At 39.3% G+C, this 21886-nt stretch overlaps 1 protein-coding gene across 3 annotated transcripts in view; it reads right to left on the bottom strand.

The window, feature by feature from the left end:
* Positions 1–796: 796 nt before the first annotated feature.
* Kynu (kynureninase) overlaps positions 797–21886 on the bottom strand; it is a 169621-nt gene continuing 148531 nt past the window's right edge. For 2 of the 3 annotated variants that reach the window (XM_055600717.1, XM_055600716.1), the window contains exons 11-14: positions 11171–11223; positions 9146–9231; positions 1843–2064; positions 797–950 (exon numbers count right to left, since the gene is read on the bottom strand). In XM_055600717.1, the coding sequence (XP_055456692.1) occupies positions 819–950; positions 1843–2064; positions 9146–9231; positions 11171–11223 (493 nt within the window). In that variant the 3' untranslated portion in view covers positions 797–818. The other variant, XM_055600718.1, reaches the window with a different exon arrangement.

The raw sequence follows: 21886 nt of genomic DNA on the forward strand, positions 1-21886 counted from the left end.
CTACTCTTCCAAAGGACCTGGGTTTGAGTCTCAACACTCATGTAGTGTCTCCCAACTGACTGTAACTCCAGTCCCAGGTGATCTGATGCCATATTCTAGCTTCTGTAGACGCAGTGTGCACATGATGCAAGACATACGTGCAGGCAAAACAGCCATACACATAAAAATAAATAAAAAATAAAAATTTACAATTTGAGGTGGACAGGGATTGAGGAAGAACCCCAGTGTTGACCTCTGGCTTCACATGAGCATTTAGGCCCAAGTACCCTCCTCACCTTTTATGCATGTGCACTTACATAGGTATACACACACACACACATACACACACACAACACATGCATGCACACACACACAAATGCAAGATTGTAATAGCATAGGGAGTATGTTTTCTTTTTCTAGAATTGGATGAAGCATCACAATATCAAACATATTTCAGATGGTTCAGTTACAAGTATTAAGAGTAAAACTCTTTAATACATCAAAATTAAAGTAATACTTCCAACATTTATACAAGATGTCCACATACATTATAATGTTGTCAGTTCAGTCACCAATTAAGTGGAAAACCTTTCAGTGACCATGGAATGTGACAGCTGATAAAGACAGTGACTTAGAGGTTGGAGTCATATAAAGTATGACTCCACAGTCCCCAAGACACTACATTCCCCAGCAACACACAAATGAAAACATGTATCAAGTTTTAGCTAAGTTCCTATAATTATTACCAGTTCTAAGCAATTAATTTCTAGGTACTTTTCAATGACTAAAATTCAGTAGTAGTGAAAACCACAACATCTGTCAGTTTACTTGAGTTTATTCTAGAAAACATGGCTAGTTTCTGTAGAGTCAAGTATGGAAGTGAGCACTCTGATGAACTTATAAACATCATGGAAAGAATTATAGAGAGGAACAGGGGCCACACGGATGCCATCTGGTTCTCGCTTGTCACACTAGAGAGAGGAAAAAAAATAAAATAACCATCTTAGTGATGTTCACACTTGAAAATTCTTTCATGAGAAAATTTCATAGATCATGACTTCCCCAAAACTTAATACATGAGCAATTTTTTGTTATTGTAAAATGCTATGTCTCTGTTAACCTAACTTTCTTCATAATAATGACACTGGCAGTGGGTTCCCATGTGAATGCCCAAATTGTGTTTCTGAAGTCACTGGGAGCTATCTTTGAGAGATGGATCCTATAGTCAGCTTTCTAGAGGGTAAGCTCCAGGATGGATGGAACCATGAGCTTCACTGAGATTTTAGGAGCTTTAGAAACCACCATTCATTTAATTCTTTAATCCCTGACTGACCATGGAGATGGGAGTTGTCTATACGTTCTAGGGACCGCTGATGGGTTTGGAAGTAGCACCTCATAACTTTGCCTGGCCTACTCATCACCATTGTTAACATTAAGTAATGTCCATTACAGACATTAGTAAATGTAGTTTGAATATGGTATTTTTTAAAATTCCTGTAATGACTCTTAGAAGTGTTATTAAACTCAAAATATAGATGAGAAGTCTCAAGCCAAAGGATCATGGATTTTCTGAGAGCACAAGGGTTGGGAGGGGCTCAGTTTGGCTAATAGTGTGATACTATAGCATGAGCGCTTAAGCAAGATAACCTGTCTAAAGCTGTGAGTGCTAATGAATGGAATGCAGCCCAATTCATGTACCTCTTTCCCTACAGGTCAGTTCTCCAAAAGTCACTGTGAAGGCTACTTCAGCTTATCAAAATGATGTGCAATGAAAAGAAGGCTTAGTAACCTAAGACTTGTCCCGGCCTGGAAGCCAAAGAGAAGCTGTGTTGCAATGCAAGACATAGGTTAGCGTATACATACAATGACTCCTCTTTTTTCTAGTTCCTTAAACACACTTTTCCTGGAAATGGAAAAGGTCAGTGTTAGTTGGCAGCCACGCTCTTCGGCCCTGGACGGGGTGATTATGTTCACAACTGGCCCCCTGTTTTCTTTACTGCAGTATTGCTTGAGCATGTATTCCAGATACCCTGTCAGCAGAATGGATTTTCTCCTCAGTGCTGGCACAGTTGCTTGCTGAAAGACCTGAGAACAACAATCAGATTAGCAGTGGCTACTAACTTACAGAGAAACAAACTAAAATGTAAATGATACAGAAAAATGGAAATTCCTACTTTGGATGTTTTAAGAAACATCAATCTTTAGAAAATCTTTTTTTTTTCTAGTGAAATGTAAGTTTTTTTCAATGCTTTCCCATTAAAGAGAGAAGGTAGTTTTCATGGTAGAAAAATAGATGTGAATGTCATTTAAACAATATTTGCATGAGAAGAAAATCATCTTGTTTAGGAATATTTAACTGTCTTCTGTAGTATGGTCCACCAAAGGTTCAAAGCAAGAAAAATGCATGTGTGAATATGGTTGCTGATATTGTCCACAATGTCTTGCTGAACACTGCATTTTCTCAACGCAGTTGTTCTCTTCCTTCCTTCCTTCCTTCCTTCCTTCCTTCCTTCCTTCCTTCCTTCCTTCCTTCCTTTCTTTCTTTCTTCCTTTTTCTTTCTCTCTCTTTCTTTCTTTCTTTTTTTTCTCCTTTCTTTCTTAATAATGTTTCTCTGTACCTGGCTGTCCTGAAACTCACTATGCAGACCAGGCTGATCTGAAACTCAGAGATCCACCTGCCTCTGCCTCCCAAGTGATGCTATTAAAGGTATGGGCCACCTGGCTTGTGTTTTCTTAAGTTAAATTATAGAGCTGTTCCCCCCCCCCCCAGGAAGTTAATAATGTTGCATAAACCTTTATTGTTGCTGAGGAATTTAGTCACCACTACATTCCACCTCTCCTTTCCTTGAAAAACTCTAGCAAAATATATCCGTTTACTGCCTGAGGGACAGATCACAATGAGTGACAAGGGTCTACAGTATTCTGTAACATTAACGGCCAGAACAGACGTGATGTTCTGTCTTGTTTAAAAATGTATCCTCCATATAAGAACTGCCAGAAGTGTTAACAGCATGATGTATATGGCATGCCATTTAATGTCCTTTGCTAAAACATAAGCCAAAATATCAAGACAAATATGGGTGATGTCATTTAGTGGTATCTGGCTTTTATCAAGACATGAAACAGCATGTGTGAGAAGGCATTTTAATAAGATTTGAAAGAATAAGCAAAGATTTCTCTGTATGTACAGTATGTAAGCTATGGATTTGCTGAAAGTTAGGACTGTCTGAGCCAGTTAAGGTCCAGCTGAAGACACAGGCTAGTGTCTGTTCTAGAACTTCAATGCATATAGCTGTGAAATTCCTGAAGGTAAGTACTGTTTGAGACAAGTGAATGCATCTGTTTCAGACAGAGGCAGCTGCAGGCAGAGGCAGCTGCAGGGAGACAGCTGCAAGCAAAGGCAGGTGCAGGTGTCTTTGTTGAGGTCTGAGTGCCAACACCACCAGCTTCAGGATGTTGGGTTCAAGCTACTGGGAGTTTCATTTCCTGTGCAAAACAAGATGCTGGTGCAGTGGAGTGCATGGGAAGCCAGTCAGGCGTTCCATTATCACATTCCCCAAAGCGCAGGAGCAGACTGGCAAGGCATGGCTTGCAAGGTTTGAAACAAAGACTGTGAGATTCATTAGCACAAGTTTCTCTCTGGAGATTATCATTTTCTACAAATATTTTTTAAATGAATTATTCTATACAAATTTCTGGTTCAGAAAATGGCCCCCAAATATGCCCCACAGGCTAATGTGTGAAATACACAGTTGCCCCTTTCCATCTGCAAGTACCTAAGCTCATTAAAGATAACAGCATTGGACTTTCCTGTGATGTTGACACATCCTCTTACACATTGTAATATGTAAGGATCCTACTTATTGGTACCCAGCACAACAAAATTGCTGTGTAGCTACTTGTAAACACTGTGTCATCTGGGAAAAATAGGTCTATATGAGGAGAATGTTTTCCCCTGGGCGTAGAGTCCATAAAGGAAAACCCCAGGCGCGTGGAGGGCAAGGTGTCCACTTTTAATCATTCATTTGTGTCTGCAGGTGATGATGCTACTGGAGACTTTTAGTTAACTTTTCTAGTGTTCTTAAAAGGATGAGACAATTGCTTTTCCCAATTTCCTTTATAACTAAAATGTCATATGTCATTGTCTTCACTGTCAACCACTTTTGTTTTTTATATTACAAAATGGTTTCACTTTCAGAGAAAAACAAATAAATGTAAGATTATTTTCCACTTCACAGCCACAACGACTGTGGCTACTATAGTCCGTTTAGACACAGTTTCTGTAGAATTATGATGAGATACCTGACAGGAAGCAACTGTGAGGAAGGAAGGGTTTACACCTGCTCACAGTTTAAGAAGGGTTCTACATCTAGTCACACTGTGCCCACATTCAGGAACAGGGCAGACAGGAAATGTGCATGCAACAGGAAGTTGCAAGGTCTGCCCTTAGGACCAGCTTCCTCCAGCAGAAGTCCACTTTCTTTCTAAGACTGGTTCACCCGCTGGGGACCACACACTCAAATACTGGGGACCACATTCAAGCTACATGGCCTGACCCTCTCTAAAGTGTCCTCACAGAGCAGAGAGGTTTGTTCTGAAGTCCCACATGAAGTTATTAAGAGAGCTAGATGGGCTCAGTGCTGGAATGCTTGCCTAAGTCCAAGGGGCTTGATCATCAGCATGGAAAAGAAGGAGGAGGAGGAGGGGATGAAGAAGGAGAGTTAAGAAAGAGTAAGAGTCAGAAGGGAACTCTATCAAGTGCCTATTTTCCCTGTTGCTTTTTTTTTTTATCAAAAATATGTATTTTTTTATTTTTTATTATAGAAAGTTGAAAACCACAATTACAAAATTCTATAGCTTTTCTTGGCAGGTTTCTTTACTTGCTTTATTTTGTTGTTATTGTATGAAATAATCACAAGACTAGGAAGGTTAGCTCCTCAAGCTTTCGGGGTTAGACCCCCAAGGTAGAAAGGTTAGACCCTCAGGATGGGAAGGCTGTACACTCTTAAGCAGGAAAAGCATATAGAATGTAGTTTTAAATTTTTCTCTTCAACTCATTTTTCTTTCCTTTTTATTTCTTCTTTTCTCTTTCTTTTCTTCTTCTTTTTCTCTCTCCTCAGAGTCTTACTATGTATCCCTGGCTGTTCTGGAACTCATATATATCCACCTGTCTCTGCCCCTGCCTCTGGAATGCTGGGATATAGTGTGTGAGCCACCATGCCTATCTGGGTTCTCTTAAATTTTTAAACTTAGGTGTGTATACTTTGTGAAGAAACACCTTGTATTTGTCCTTGATGCTGTCTTGATCTTCATCACCATGCAATCAACCCGAACACTTAACATGTATTTTCGAAGAGTTTATACCATTACAAATTTACACACTGAGCAGGTGTGGAAATCGCATCCTTTTTGCTATATAAAAATATGAGAACACATTAAATAGAAAATACATAAAAATTCCACCTTAGCAATCAAAACACCAAGAAAACTTCTGGAATTCACTGCCCCAGACAGCTTCAAAACACAAAGGAGCAAATGTAGTCACGAGCACTTTTGTTCCTTTGAGGGCATCCTTAATGTCTCCTGGGGAGTGGAGTGCTGGCCCCTTCCCAGCATTATCCTCCTCCTCAGCCACCGTGTAATTGAGATGGCTGTAGGAATGACTTCAGTCCAGCAGTGTGAATGAGGTGACCGTTCAAAACTGACGACAGGAACTACTTTAAAGGCAGCAGTTGGGCAAATGTGGTTGTAAACAGACATATGGATACACTTTTCAATGTGTTGGCTGGGGGCAGACGTGCCGTGGAGCACATGTGGAGGGCAGAAGACCCTGCTCTCTCCACCCTTGTTTACATGGGTTAGCTGGCTTGTGCAGCTAACACTTTACGCACTGACCCATCTCTCCGGCCCTGTCCTGTTGAAGGAATCCTCCAGTTGTTTTTCGAGTATATTGAGTAGTTTTTAGAGGAAAACGGACAAGGCAGAAGGTCAAGTCATTTATTTCTTTCATTTAAATATCGGCCATGTTTTAGTTCCCTTCCCCACTCTCTTCTTATTTCTTTGGTCCTTTATCTTTTCTTTCTTCCAGCTTGCCTTCCCCGCCACCTTTCTCACCTCACTACTCAGCTTTTTTCACTCTGCACCCACTTCCTAACACGCCCCTTCGGATTTCCTTCCCTGTGACATTGTCCTTCCACATCTCCACAGCATGGCTTTGCCCCAGGAATAAACAAACAAAGCGTATGAACAAATAAAACCAAGGAGTTGAACATGCGAGTGCTTATTGACAGGGCTCAGAAATACATGGAAACGAGGACAACAGAGAGTGGGGGTGGGTAGTGTGTGCTGTTATATTATTTTAAATCTTTGCAATTTAAAATGGGGAGGAAAAAATTTCAAAACTACTTTAGCCAGTCCAAAGATTGAGTACGGTGTTCAACTGTCATGATCAAAGAAGAGGCTGTCAGTTGGGGAAGAGCGTAAAATGAGTTGGAGGAAAGGACTAGAAAGAAAGGAAAGGAACATTATTTAAATCAAAATATATATAAAAAAATAACAACTAAAAATTAAAAAAAAAATCATTTGACCAGAACAAAACCTTGGTAATGAATGGCTGCAACAGGACTCAAGAAGCTGCTGAGAATTTGTGCCCTGCTCCAGGTGGCCTCTAAGGTTCTTTTGGTAAATTTAACTTCAGGTATTAAAGGGAAATGTGAGTCAGACCTCAAAGTCTTAGTGGGAAGCTGAAGTAGGTGGCTCTAAGCTGTCATGGTAGGAGACTAGTAGTAGCCTGAAAGAGACTCTGCCTCCCTTCTGTGCAGATAGTTTGCTAAATGAGAGGAGCTGGCTGTGCCCCCACAGGCTGGAATCACCCCACTCCAATGGTAGATGCAACTGAGTTGGAGGTCATCTATCTTGAGAAAAAGAAATATCTGAATGTGTAGATGTGGGAGATCAGAAGAAATGAACTGAATGCTAATGCGACCTAGCTCCCAAGGGTGTGTCTTGGCTGCTTTCATACATAGCTCTTCTTCCTTTTTTTATTTTTATTTTTGCCATAAAGTTTCTATAACTCTCAGGTTTTTCTAAAGGATATATTTAAATTTTTATTAATTACACTTTATTCACTTTGTATCCCCCCTGTAGCTTCCTCCCTTTACCCCTCCCAAATCCTCCCTCCCTCCCCCTTCTCCACACATGCCCCTCCCCAAGTCCTCCTTTTCTTCCTTCTAATTCTAGTCTATTAAGCCTCACCAGACCTGGAGAGGACAGGAGCTCCACAAAGAGAGCAACAGAACCAAAATATCTGGGCACAGGGGTCTTTTCTGAGACTGATTCTCCAACCAAGGACCATCCATGGATATAACCTAGAACCCCTGCTCAGATGTAGCCCATGGCAGTTAAGTGTCCAAGTGGGTTCCATGGTAATGGGAACAGGGACTGTCTCTGACATGAACTGATTGGCCTGCTCTTTGTTCACCTTCCCCTGAGGGGGGAGCAGCCTTACCAGGCCACAGAGGAAGACAATACACCCACTCCTGATTAGCTCTTCTTTTAAAAGCCCGCAAACTGAGTTGACACTTGCTGTTTTTAAAATCATTACACACAGCATTTTTCATGGATACTAGTTATTAGATATTTTTGACAGTTACTAAATATCATTAGATAAAGTATTGAACAGACTTTTTCTCCAAAAAGAAAATCCTTTAAAAAGTTTTACACTAGATGAAAAATAATCTCACTTGCTCTATTTTTTTTTTTTAATCAAAACAAAACAGTCCAAAAAGGTGAAAGCAGCGCACGCTCCATCTAGTGGTCAAACTGGGTAGGTGCTTTCTAAACTAGGCTGGAACGGGAAAGGCAGTTATAGCCATGTAGAGGTGAAGGCGTACAAAACCAGGAGCTTGTTAATGCCACCCAGTGGCCAGAATGATAAACTGCTCTATTTTGAGCTTAGAAGACATAATTTCTTTCTAATCATTCCATTCAAACTCAAATCCTGCACAACAGGATTTCCTAAAATATCAGGATTAGATGACTTTAGAAGGCATTGAGGAAATGAATTCAAATCTTAGTTGACATCTGTTTAAGGCGGTATGATTTTTTTTAAGTACGTTTTAGTCAAATTTACCCGATTAACATATGTATTGGCATTAAATATGTAACTTTGGAGATGTGTTTTTATTTCATGTGTGTGGCATTTTGTCTGTGAGCATGCCGATGCACCACACGTGTGTCTGGTGTCCACAGAGGCCAGAAGAGGGCATTGGATTCTCTAGGATTGGAGCTGCAGACAACTGTGAGCTGTCTGTGAGTGCTGGAAACCAAACCTAGGTCCTCTGGAAGGACAGCCTCTATGCTTAAACCCTCTAACCATATAAATTCAATCACTTGATAAGTAAAATTAATAGGTAACATATTTACTTGAATGAAATTAGAATACCACTAAATGATATTAAAGACATAACAGTTTGGGTTTCTAGGCATGTTCACATATCTATGTCTTTTTTTGTGTACATGCACATCTATAAGCCTAACTGATTTTGTAAATATTAATACTGAGTGAAATTCAATTTAGACAGATGTGTGGATTAATTTAAAAGAAAGCACTGGTTAGAGATTATACTTGGATTCAATGACATAGTCACCCCAATAAGATCAGTATCTATCCTGTTGAAGAAGGCCACCTTACTCCATGTATGGTTACTTCAATCTTTCACAGTTACCTTACAAACTTAGTCTCCTGTTACCTTTTGACAAGGCACTTTGGTAGTTTCTTGACTTGTAGAACCTGAGGTAGCAGGAGGCCTAGAAGTCACAATAATGCCTGGCAAGTCTTTCTCAATAAATACCAGCTTGAATTAACTTAGAATGAAATATCATACGCCTATGTGGTTTATCAAAAGATGAACATTGACTCAGTCAAGTCCATGCGCATCTCAGTAGAATAGCAACAAACATGTCTTTCCCACATGAGGTCCAGGTAGCAAATGAAACAAAAGCAAGGTCACAGTCGTAGTCACTGTCCCAATAGAAAATATTGCACTTTTCCATTGCTTACTCTAATTTAGGGTCTTTCTGATTAGCAGGAAGCCCTCAGGACTTGTGATAACTAGGAGATGTAAGCAGAACAGGATGTGGGAAGGCAGAAGCCCAGGTATCTTACCTCTAAACTAGCATGCAAGGAACAGACCAACAGAATGGGAGGGTTGGAAATTCGGAATCCATTGGCTCCTGGGATTAATTGCAGTTCTGAAAAATTAATATGATGTTATTATTTAGAACATACTTTAAAAGAGGCTTTTAACTATTTTAAAAAAAAAAGTCAGTAGTGAAAGAGTTAGACTTAAAGCCATTTTCCAGGCAGGCGTGGTGGTGCACACTTTTAATCCTAGCAGAGGCAGGCGGGTCTCTGTGTGTTCTCATCCAGCCTAGTCTACAAAGTCCGGAAAAGCCAAGGCTACACTGAGAAACCCCCTGTCTCAAAAACATAAAGCCATTTTCCCCTAGGTGGTATTTCTGAACTATTTTTTAAAAGAAATTGGATAGAGGGAAAATGCTGGCATGTTTCTCCTCTACTGGCAAGTCCCATGACAAAGTCTCAACCTTCTCAGCTGATGTGACACTAGAGCCCTTACACAGAAGATAAAAATGGTCTAAACCATACACTCTGTCTTTCTGGTTCCAAGCCAGTGTTTCAATTTTACAGTGTGCCTTTAAAAATATTGGGAATGTTTTGTCATCAGAGAGAATACCAAGCTGTGAAGACCTGTGATCCAGTGTCACCTGAAAGCAGAAAGATGAACAAAATGACCCATAGAGGTGGTTTCTTGCTCTAAGAACTGTATTAGGTCACATGGCTTTCTTAGGAAAAAAAGAGGTCATAAAAGATCTGCCTATGTATGACAAGTTAGAAAATAAAGGCATAGCAGGTAGTCCCCTAACCTGATCACATACGTTGAACTGAAGTATGTTAAACCTAGTAACATTAGGGTGACTAGAAATTAACTTAAAACTGAGACGATTGTGTTCAGTGTCATGGGTCTTGAAAGTTATCAAGCCTTGGGCTAGTTGAAATAAGATTGATAGACAATGTTCAGTCTATTACATGGTCTTAAGTAGTTTTGTTTTAAGTAAAAGCTTATTGGGACAATGGTTTCAGTGACTTCTGCGTGCCTTGATGTGGGTTGCTTTATTAGCACAAATACAGAGCTGAGCAGAACAGCTTAAAATAGGTTCTGTCTCCTGTGTCACAGCAAGAGGGCCAGTTCTGTTCTTGGCATAATCAAATCCTGTCATGACTGATAAGAAACCTTTCCTCAGTTAATTGAAGTGAGTGCCATCACCGTTAACAGGTTAGCAGGCTGGATACATTACAGGCTTCTGATCTGGCTGGCATCATTCGTCTGAACCCTTGCTATCTGGCCGTTGCCAATTTAAAGACATATAAACAGTTCCTAAGTTATGCATGCATTCTACAACACTGAGTTTATGCTTAACCGGCAAATGCTCATGATGTCTCCTGTGTCCTGGAAGGCTGGACGACAATCACAGGAAAAATGTCACCCTAGTGCATGACAGAGCTTCCTTACTACTATTGATGTACCTGCTTATAGGGATTCTTATTCTCTGGTATGTGGCAAATACCCCAGCGAGGAGATATTTGGAACAAGAACAGACGTGAACATTTGTTAAAAGTGCTGTAGTACGCCACTGGGTTTGTAGTTTTGGATTTAACTTACTCCTAAACCAAACACTGAAGTCAACATTATTCACATCAAACATGTGGGACAGAACAAACAGTGTCTGGCACTATCACAGAACCATTCAGCAGCAAAGTGGGATTGACACTCATGTTTCTCTGGCTCCGGCCTCAATCACCAAATTGTCCCCTGCCTTCACTGCTTGTGCTTTGGCCATTCCTACTTGGGAATCTGACCAAGCCACATGAGCCACAGGCTAGATTTCATTTCCTTTAATCTCTCTTCAAAGGGATAAAATGCAAAATCATGCTAAATCTATAAACACTTAGCCTTACGTACTGAAATGTCATTTCTTATTTTGGAAACCACAGTGACATTTTCAAAGTGCATTCTCCATGGGGCATGTCTATTGCATGTAAAACAAAGGCAGTTGGAAATTAGAACAAAGTCAAAACGAAATTGCATATAATAAAGTGGAATGTACTTACTGTTATCCATCTTAAATCTTGTACTGAGTTCATGGCCAAACCATCCCACTAACCTAAAATATAAGATAACAACAGGCATAAATTGTGGTGTGAGTTACCAAATCCTTAAGTATATAAATGCTACATAATAGAATACAAAACTGTCATGGAGCAGGGGCAGCTGGGAAAAGACGAGATGGCCAGGAGCTTGGGGCACATGGTTGGGAAGTAGCCAGGATATATAGATGGGTAGGAACAGATCAATATCTGCCCAGCTGTAGTGCTCTAAAGCTCCTTAATAAATGTTCTAAAAAAGGAAACTATCAAAAATAAGGGAAATCAATTTCTCACATTATTTGTTTCATTTTAGTACAATTAAATATAGTTACAATTAATATTTTCTTATTCAGTGATTTTTTTTTTAATCTTCAACTGATTTAGAAGAGCATCAATGGGGGTTTTGCTTTTAAATGACTAACTGAAGCTTAAAGGTCAGAGTCAACTATCCCATGATATTTTACAATAGAACCCTAGAGACATGGCCTAGCAAGATTCAACAGAGTACCTAGAGTGTTTGAATAATTTCCTAAGGAAATATATTCCTAACATTTGAACTTAGTTTGCATTGAACTGTATTTTAATGGGCAAGACTGAAAATATAGATTATATATGAAAGAATTATGTTTGTCTCTATTAGAAGGAAGATAAAATAATGAAGAGTAAACAATCAGTCAATCAATCAATCAATCAAACCTTGAAAAAAGTAGTGTTCCCAACCATGATTTCTCTACTTTCAATAATTTTAAAATATTTTCTTTTAAAAATTAGCAAAATAAGAAAATACAAAGTAATATATACCAGGTTTATAAACACTTAAAATAGTGTGTTAAAAAGGTAGACCAAATTACAGAGAAAATGACAAACAGGGAGAGAAATGATCTTGCTATTTTTGAGGGATTTTATTATGAGTAGTTTTGTTTGTTTGTTTTTCAAAGACAGAATAATGAAATGTTCCAAGAGCTATACTTCCCTGAACAGGGCACAAATCTGACCAAAGAGGAAATGCAAATGTGCCTCCCTACCCCATTCAGCAAACAACACACCTTAATTTCACAAAGAAAAATTTCATCATATGAAAGAAGGGGGAGTTAGTAAGACCTGGAGAGGACAGGAGCTCCACAAGGACCAAATATATCTGGGCACAGGGATCTTTTCTGAAACTGACTCTCCACCAAGGACCATGTAAGGATATAACCTAGGACCCCTGCTCAGAAGTAGCCCCTGGCAGCTCAGCATACAACTGGGTACCCTTGTAAGGGGAACAGGGACAGTCTCTGACATGAACTCAATGGCTGGCTCTTTGATTTTCTCCCCCACCCCCGAGGGAGGAGCAGCCTTGCTAGGCCACAGAGGAGGACTTTGCAGCTGGTCCTGATGATACTTGATAAACTAGGGTCAGATGGAAGGAGAGGAGGACCTCCCTACCAGTGGACTTAAAGAGGGGTAGGGAGGAGATGAGGGAGGAAGGGTGGGGTAGGGAGGAAATGAGGGAGAAGGTTAGGGCTGGGATACAAAGTAAATAACCTGTGATTAATATAAAAAGATAAAAATTATAAAAAAAGAAAAATTTCAAATAACAAGAATTAAACCACATTTAAAGTACTGAATTGACAACGTGAAATAAAAATTAGGATGCCTACCTTTGTCAAGCATTCAAAGAAAGGCGAAATTTCCCCTTTGTTAAGTGATGTGGATTACCAGCACTTAAGCCTTTCTAAAGAATACTATGACAAAATGAGTGGAAGTTATCGGAAGCAACAACATGAAGAGTCTTCATTAAACTCCCAAGAAAAGTAGCAACCCTGTGCACATGTGAATATCACAAGCCACAAGGAGCTGCCAAAAAAGTAGCAGAAAGTAGACAGCAACTGAATAAATAAATGAAAAGAAACTTTGTAACTAATATTCAATAATGATATGAAGATACCAAGGGAAAACATAGGAAAACGACAGATACAGTACTGTTTTTTTAATTTAATTTAATTCAAATATTTATTTATTACAATTTATTCACTTTGTATCCCAGCTGCAGTCCCCTCCCTTGTCTTCTCCCAGTCCCAAATGCCCTCCCTCTTCTTCCCCTACGCCCTTTCCCTAATTGATAGCGGAGGACCTCCTCCCCTTCTATCTGACCCTAGCTTATCAGGTCCCATCAAGGATGGCTGCATCATCTTCCTCTGTGGCCTGGCAAGGCTGTTCCCCTGAGGTGGAGGTGATCAAAGAGCCAGCCAGTGAATTCATGTTAGAGACAGCTCCTGTACCCCTTATTAGGGAACCTACTTGGAAACTGAGCAGCCAATGGGCTTCTTTTGAACAGGGGGTAGAGTGCTGTTTTAGAAGCAAAAAAATAACTACCATTGAGAACAATGACCAGCCCCATGCTCAGAGGAGATGCTGGGACTTCCGTAGCTTCCTTCCAGTCAGTCATACAGAGAGCTCCTGGACTGTAGCTTTCATTAGTCAACATGAGTATTGGGGTGGCCATTTTGGTGATAGTACTGTTTTGAGTTATCTCTGTTTCTGTAAGAAACCCCTTTATACCAACATTCTTGTTAGTAATCCCAACAAAAACTCTTTGTTTTACAAAGTTGATTTTGGTGCAAATGTAACTCTGTTCTATTGTGTTTCCTTTCTGAGGTGAATAGATGTGTGTGTGTGTGTGTGTGTGTGTGTGTGTGTGTGTGTGTGTGTGTGTGCATGTGTATTTGTGTGTGTGTGTGTGTGTGTGTGTGTGGTATATTCCAAGGAAAAGTGCCACATACAAAAGAGTGCAGGGAATCTGATGAAAGAAGGGGGAGATGAAACACCTGGAGGGCTGTGCCACCATTAAGATGTATTTACAAAAGACAAAAAAGGGGGAATTATGTCTTCCTCGTTCATCCAGAGCTCAATTAAATCATGTACTTTTTATTTTGAAATTTTTTTTTTAACTCTGGACAAACATGGCAAATCTGCAGCTGAACGTTTTTGGCAACCTAAATCCAAAACCTCCATGGTTAAATGTAGGGACCCCTTAAATAATACACGGTAGGGACCTGACCCCATTTTAATTTGGGGACGAGGATATGTTTGTGTTTTTTCCGCAGGTTGAAGATGCTGTTCGATGGCTGCCAGAGAGACTGGTGCAACAAGTGGATTACATGTAGGTACAAGATCATTCCCGAGTGATAATATTGCTGATCCTGTTGCAGCCGATTCATCTAGTGAAGGCTGAATTACACCTTTGGGCCTTAGTGCCCAGTCCCCCTCTTGTTCTCCCTGTACATGTTAGCACAGCTTTGTTTGGCTGGTCTGGTACTATTCATCTTTGTAATTGCCAGACGTGTCCGCTTAGCTCCACAGTGCCAAGCCAAATTTAATGACACCATGCACAAAGTCCTTTTGGCCATTGAACAGCTGCATGCAGTAACTCCCTCGCCCTCGGTAGGGGCTTGGCTTGCCCAGCTCAAACGTCAGGTTTAGCCTCTCCTTTCCTGTGCGATGGCTGGTTAGTCAATGATGGGCGGTCAATAGATGGTCACCTAAGACAAGGAAGTCCCCTTATAAGCAGGAGTCTCCCCTGGTGGATGGGTATTTATTTGGAATCACTCCGCCTAAGACAGGCCCGGTCCCTGTGTTTTAATTCGAAAGGGAGGAATTGTGGCAGCCTTTTTGGAGTTAATGGCAATTTGGAATGTGCATCTGAGGAGTGGAATTTGACCTCTAAATCTAAAGTCCAGTCTCTCATAGACTGACCCTGGCAATTCTCCAGCAGAGGGCTTTGACCCTGAGAACTAGAAGGTAAATTCCTTGTTACCATAGTAACCAGAGAGCAGATTGTGTAACCTTGAGTGAGCTCTCCTAGGTTTTGACCAAGTAAAGCTCCTGTGTGAGAAACTGCTTGTACTTTTTTGCCTACTTAAGTCTTAACCTGACGTCCATTAAACTGACACCTCAATCAGCAGTTAGACTTGGTGTCCTTCTTTGTGTCATCTTGCTCTTTCTCTCTCTCCTAACCCTCTCTCAGGTAGTATTCACGTATCATTGCTGGCCAGTGACAGGAGGAGATACAAGGAGAGCAACAGAACCAAAATATCTGGGCACAGGGGTCTTTACTGATACTCCAACCAAGGGCCATGCATGGAGATAACCTAGAACCCCTGCACAGATGTAGCCCATGGCAGCTCAGTCTCCAAGTGGGTTCCCTAGTAATGGGAACAGGGGCTGTCTCTGACATGAACTCAGTGGCTGGCTCTTTGATCATCCCCTCCTGAGGGGTCCAGCCTTACCAGGCCACAGAGAAAGACAATGCAGCCAGTCCTGAACATACCTGATAAGCTAGGGTCAGATGGAAGGGGAGGAGGACCTCCCCTATCAGTGGACTGGGGGAGGGGCATAGGAGAAGAGGGAGGGAGGGTGGAATTGGGAGGGGACTATGGAAAGGGCTACAGCTGGGATACAAAGTGAATAAACTATAATTAATATAAAAAATAAATTAAAAATATATTTCACAATGTTTTCAGAAAAAAGAACTATGATATAAATGAACATGTAGAATTGAATTTGAAAAGAAAACAGGACACATAAAAGAACTAATGAAAGAATTGGAAGGAATGTGAGGAAGGCAGGATATGTTAGAGAAGAGAGGGAAAAAACAAAACAAAACAGGGAAGAACTATGGCAAACATGCAAGAGAAGAAAGGTAATTATTAGCCCCCAAAGAAGAAAATATTATCATCACCGTGAGTTTCTAAGAAGGACAAAAACAAAAGAACATTTGAACATTTTTGAAAATTTAATTCTATCAAAAGAACTTTACTGAATAAAGATTGACTTGAATCTTTATATTGAAAAAAAAAATGTAACAGTGTCTGAGAGTCCCCACCCACAGCACCTAACTTGCACATTAGAAGATTAGGTAATAAGGAGTTCAGAAAGGAAAGGAAGTCAGAGCCAAGGTGAAGGGTGGTGAGGCAGAAAGAAAAACATGCAAAATCCATCAGTATTCAATGAAAGAAAACAACAGAATTGTAAAAAGAAAATTTTAAATAAAATCCTGAACTCATTGGCACAGGAGACAACTTCCTGAACAGAACACCAACAGCACAGGCTCTAAGAGCAACAATCAATAAATGGGACCTCATGAAACTGAAAAGCTTCTGTAAAGCAAAAGACACTGTCATCAAAACAAATAGACAGCCTACAGATTGGGAAAGAATCTTCACCAACCCTTTATCTGACAGAGGGCTAATATCCAGTATATATAAAGAACTAAAGAAGCAGAAAAGCAACAAACCAAGTAATCCAATTAAAAAATGGGGAACAGAGCTAAACAGAGAATTCTCGAAAGAGGAACATCGAATGGCAGAGAAACACTTAAAGAAATGCTCAACCTCATTAGCCATTAGGGAAATGCAAATCAAAACAACCCTGAGATTTCACCTTACACCCATCAGAATGGCCAAGATGAAAAACTCAAGTGATAGCACATGCTGGAGAGGTTGTGGAGAAAAGGGAACCCTCCTCCATTGCTGGTGGGAATGTAAACTGGTTCAACCACTCTGGAAGTCAATCTGGCGCTTTCTCAGACAACTAGGAGTAGTGCTACCTCAAGACCCAGCTATACCACTCCTAGGTATATACCCAAAATTTGCTCAAGTACACAACAAGGACATTTGTTCAACCATGTTCGTAGCAGCTTTATTTGTAATAGCCAGAACTTGGAAACAACCCAGGTGTCCATCAACGGATGAATGGATACAGAAATTGTGGCATTTTTACACAATGGAATACTACTCAGCAATCAAAAAGGAGGAAATCATGAAATTTGCAGGCATGTGGTGGGATCTAGAAAAGATCATTCTGAGTGAAGTATCCCAGAAGGAGAAAGACAAACTTGTTATATACTTGCTTATATAGACCTACAAGATATGATAAACATAATGAAATCTACACACCTAAAGAAGATAATCAAGAAAGTGGACACAGGCGAAGGTGATTAATCCTCATTGAGAAAGACAAATGGGATGTGCATTGAACTTATGACAGGAGTCTACCACAAAAGGCATCTGAAAGACTCTACCTAGCAGTGTTTCAAAGCAGACACTAAGACTCATAACCAAACCCTCGGCAGAGTGCAGGGAATCATATGAAAGAAGGGAAGTTAATATGATATGGAAAGGATAGGAGCTCTACAAGGACCAAATATATCTGGGCACCGGGTCTTTTCTGAGACTGACACTCAACCAAGGTCCATCTATGGATATAACCTAGAACTTCGGCTCGGATGTGGCCCATGGTAGCTCAGTAACCAAGTAGTTTTCCAAAGTAAGGGGAACACAGACTATATTTAACAGGATCTCAAGGGCAGGCTGTTTGACAACCCCCCCCCCCCCAGGGGAGGAGCAGTCTGTTAGGCTACAGAGGAGGACTTTGCAGCCAGCCCTGAAGGTACCTGATAAAACAGGGTCAAATGAAAGGGGAGGAGGTCCTCCCCTATCAGTAGACTTGGAAAGGGGCAGGGAGGAGACCAGGGAGGGAGTGCGGGGTTGGGGAGGGAATGAGGGAGCGGGATACAGCTGGGACACAGAGTTAACAAAATGTAACTAAAAAGAAAAATAAAATTAAAAAAAATAAATAAAAATAAAAAAAGATTTTGCTTAAAAACACTGAACAGAAAAGCAAAGTATGCTAAAATGTTCCTTTTAAAGTGCTCAAACCAGAAGATACAACATTAAACAACACTGAATAAAGCCCAGACACATTTCTCAAAGCAACAAATGCCAACGGGTCCAGTGAGGTTATAATGAAGCAGAGATTACTTAAAGTATTTTAAAACCTACATGAAATGAGCTCTTTTCTAAAAGGATGTGATTCATTCCACTTAATTCCAGAAAAGGAAAAAGCATAAAACAAAGGACTTTATTGAACTAGAAAACAAGATAAAAACCTAAAGCCATAACAGAAAATCCCATCTCACTACTGTTTTGGAGTGGATAGGTCTCAAAATTAATTATTCCTGTATGTCAAAAATTATTCACCCAAACAAAGCATTTGAAAAAAAAGTATATTTTTTAGAGTAATACAATATTAATATAAATTTAACTTAGAATGGCAAATATAAAACCAAACCAATCTTGAGTATACTAAATCATAATCATAAAAAAGTACATGTGAGACCAAACACGAAAAATATACCTCACAGGCTAGGCGTGCTGTTTGCAGTTAAGAATATAGTCCTGTTTGGCCTTTATTTGGCCCATCTGTACCAGGTGCGCTTGATCACATGTGGGTGGGAGGTATGTGGGCAGGAAATATGTCAGGATAAATGTTTGCCCTGATCGGACCTCTTGAAAAATGCAGTGAATTGTAGGTTTTGCCTTTTTCCTGCAAAGGTGACGTGAGCCATTTTCTGGGAACCAAGTATTCCAGAAACTGGCCAGTATTTAATTAAAGCTTGCTTCAAATTTGGCTTTAACCGTGGTAGTGGTCTTATTCTCGACCAATGGGATCACCATATAAACTTTGCAGAGTTGCATCAAAGTTTCCAACATAAACTGCAAGAGTTTACAGATGAAAGAATTAGTGGGAGGACATGAATTATTATTATTTTCAAGTTATGTGATTTTATACTTGATAACAAATTGATAAGTCAATATAATAGTGTGGTATGTAATTATTGTAAAAATAAATTTTTAAATACAAACATATTATTACACAAATACATAACTAAGAAACATTTAAGGCCTACATTCCTAAACAATTGCAAAACAACATTATTAGCAATCAATATGGAAAAAAGAACCAAATTATCCTCAACTTGATGTATAAGTTTAATGAGTCCAATAAAAATGCAAGCAGCCTTGTTTTTATTTGTGAGACATGAAACTGACTCAAATGTCACATGGAAAACAAATAACACTAAAAAAATTCTCTTTGTGGAAAAAATATGGTGACGGAATATTTCTGAAAGATTTTGCTATCTGTGAAAGTTCCAATCAAAACAATATGCACTGTGTCAACAAGTGAATAAATACATAATTCATTGTGCAGTAAAACCAGGAGGAATCTTGAGATCGTTTCTGCAGAACAATCAACTTAAAAAGAAAGCTTGATTAAGTAACACTGTAAACAATAATTTTCAGTTTATATCACACAGGATTAGCTAATTTTCTAAAAGAAAAATACTTATTGTATGTATGTAGGTATTTTGTCTGCGCATATGTCTGTGTTCCACATGCATACAGAGCCTCGGGAGACCAGAAGAGGGTATGAGGTTCCCTGCAGCTGGAGTTTCAGACAGTTGTTAGCCAGCATGTGGTCCATAGGAATTAAACCCAGGTCCTTCAGCAGAGCAACAAGTGTTCTTAACCACTGAGCAATCTCCCTAGCCTTTGGCTAATCTTAATATGTACCTAGACACATATGAACCATACGGGAAGAAGGAAATAAGGACATTCATAGCAACATGATAGAAGTGGGAAGTCAAATAAAACATTCGCAGAAAGACAAACATGAAGTCACTAATAGGTGGAATGTAAATGGTCTAGTTTCAAATGCATTTAGAATGGAATGTTGATTAGCAGAGTTTGGAGAAGGCAAAGGAAGAGGTAGGGGAAAGTTGATCAATTGGAAATAAGTTGAAATTAGAGAGGACGGAGAAATTCTGGGGTGACACTGCACGGTAGGTTGGTCATGCATTACAACTGAGCATAATGTATCTCAAAAAGATAGAAAGGGCGTATAAATCGCTTTTCCACAAAAATGATGTGTTTGAGACAGGTACAGCTAAACTGAGTTTAAAATGTACACATTCATCAAATCATTGTGTAGTTTTAATATTGATAGTTGTTGTGCTTTGATGTATTAGTTGTTTAAGTTACATTTAGCTTGACTTTTCTAAAATGTCATAACACAAGGAGGTAGAGACAGGTACACCTAAATCCAGAGGTAGCTTCATATTCCTAGTGTTTCAGGTCACCTGAAGGTGACCTGAAGGTGAAGGTCTTGTCTTAGAAAAAAAAAAAAAAAAAAGCTTAAAAAAGAAAAAAGAAGGAGATCAGAGAGAGAGAGAGAGAGAGAGAGAGAGAGAGAGAGAGAAAACAAAACAAAACAGAAAAGCCAAAGTGTATAGAAATGTCAGTATTATTTAAAAAGTTGTCTTAAGTGTCAAAACACCAGCTTTCCATTTAGTGGTGACAATACTAATTATAGCTACAAGGACACATCATAACTCACCTCTCAGACAAAAAAATAAATCAATCAAAAGAAAGTTTGATTATGCCCTCTACCAGTATAAATGTGACAAAAAGGATAATCCCTACATATCATTGCATGAGTTGTATTTGATGTATACCAGTGGAAAGCAAAGAAATAATAGTTACAAAGTTATAAATACTTATACTATTGACTTGGCAAATTCACATCGGAGAGTTTTTTTTTTTTTTTTTTTTTTCTGGAAAAATACAGTGTGAAGAAAGTTATAAGTATAGCCACAGGATCTTTTCAGTAATTGTTCAAGAGTGAAAGAAACAGTTCTTTAATTGGGAGGCCGGTTTTGCAATTATGTAAAATCTACATAATAAACTATGTGCAGCTAGTAAGCTAAAAGTAAATGGCAGAGAACTGGATCTGCTAATAACGAGCGACTACAAGTTACACCCAGTGAAAAAAGAAAGATGAAGATGCCGTACAGTTTATATCTTGCTCATATTGAATAATTGTTCATTTGCTTTTGTTTTCGCTCCAGCTAGAATAGACATTTGTGAGCCCAGAGGCTTGACTACGCTTGTAGGTCCGGATGATGTGTGAGGGGTGAAGTGTCATGAATGGTCAATACACAAAGCTCAGATAGGACAATTGAACCACCTTTGGCTGGGAAGAGATTTCTCCTGGTGATGGTCTGCAGAAAGATGGGTATATTTTAGGAGAAGAGGAAGAAAAGACTATCAGAGAGAAGCAGAGAAGCATGAATGAGGCACAGCTTCTTTGTTGTAGGACTCACAGCTGTGCCCATAATTTGAAATATAATGAAATCAGCAAGCAAAGAAGAGGCATTTATGGAAATTTACTCAATATTTTTAAAGTTTGCTTTTATTTTAACTTTAAAATTCTTTATTTAAACTGGAATCCAAAAGAATGTATACTTATCAAAAGATTTATTATTTTTATTACATTTATTTTTTTTTTTTTATGGTGTGTGTGTGGACATGTATGCTACAGCATTCTTAGGAAGAAAACTTGAAGGATTCATTTTCTTTTCTTCTACCATGTGGGTCCCAGGGATTGAACTCAGCCCATTAAGCTTTGTACCAAGCACCTTTATCCATTACACTAGCCTTTAGAATACTTTTTTTTTCATGTGCTTAGAATAAAAGTTAGAACCGTAAGTGTACTGCGGAAATTATAGACATTTCATGTCACTGTCTGAATAACACCAAGGGTAAAATGAAAGACGAAACACAATGAAATTATATATATAAGATGATCAAGTGAGTCCTATGAATACATGGTTACTTAGCTTGAAAACAGTTAAGCTGACCTAAAATAGACACAGCACAGTTAAAAGGTACAACATAATCAGAGACATTTCTGTTAATGATTTATAAAATCCATGCCCACACAAAAGGAAAAAGAAAAAAAGTATACATCTCATCCTAATTCAAAGAATAAATAACTCTATAAACACAACATACATAA

The sequence above is a fragment of the Psammomys obesus genome, unplaced genomic scaffold (assembly GCF_907164565.1).
Source record: "Psammomys obesus unplaced genomic scaffold, mPsaObe1.curated_primary_1811, whole genome shotgun sequence".
Classification (NCBI taxonomy): Eukaryota; Metazoa; Chordata; class Mammalia; order Rodentia; family Muridae; genus Psammomys; species Psammomys obesus.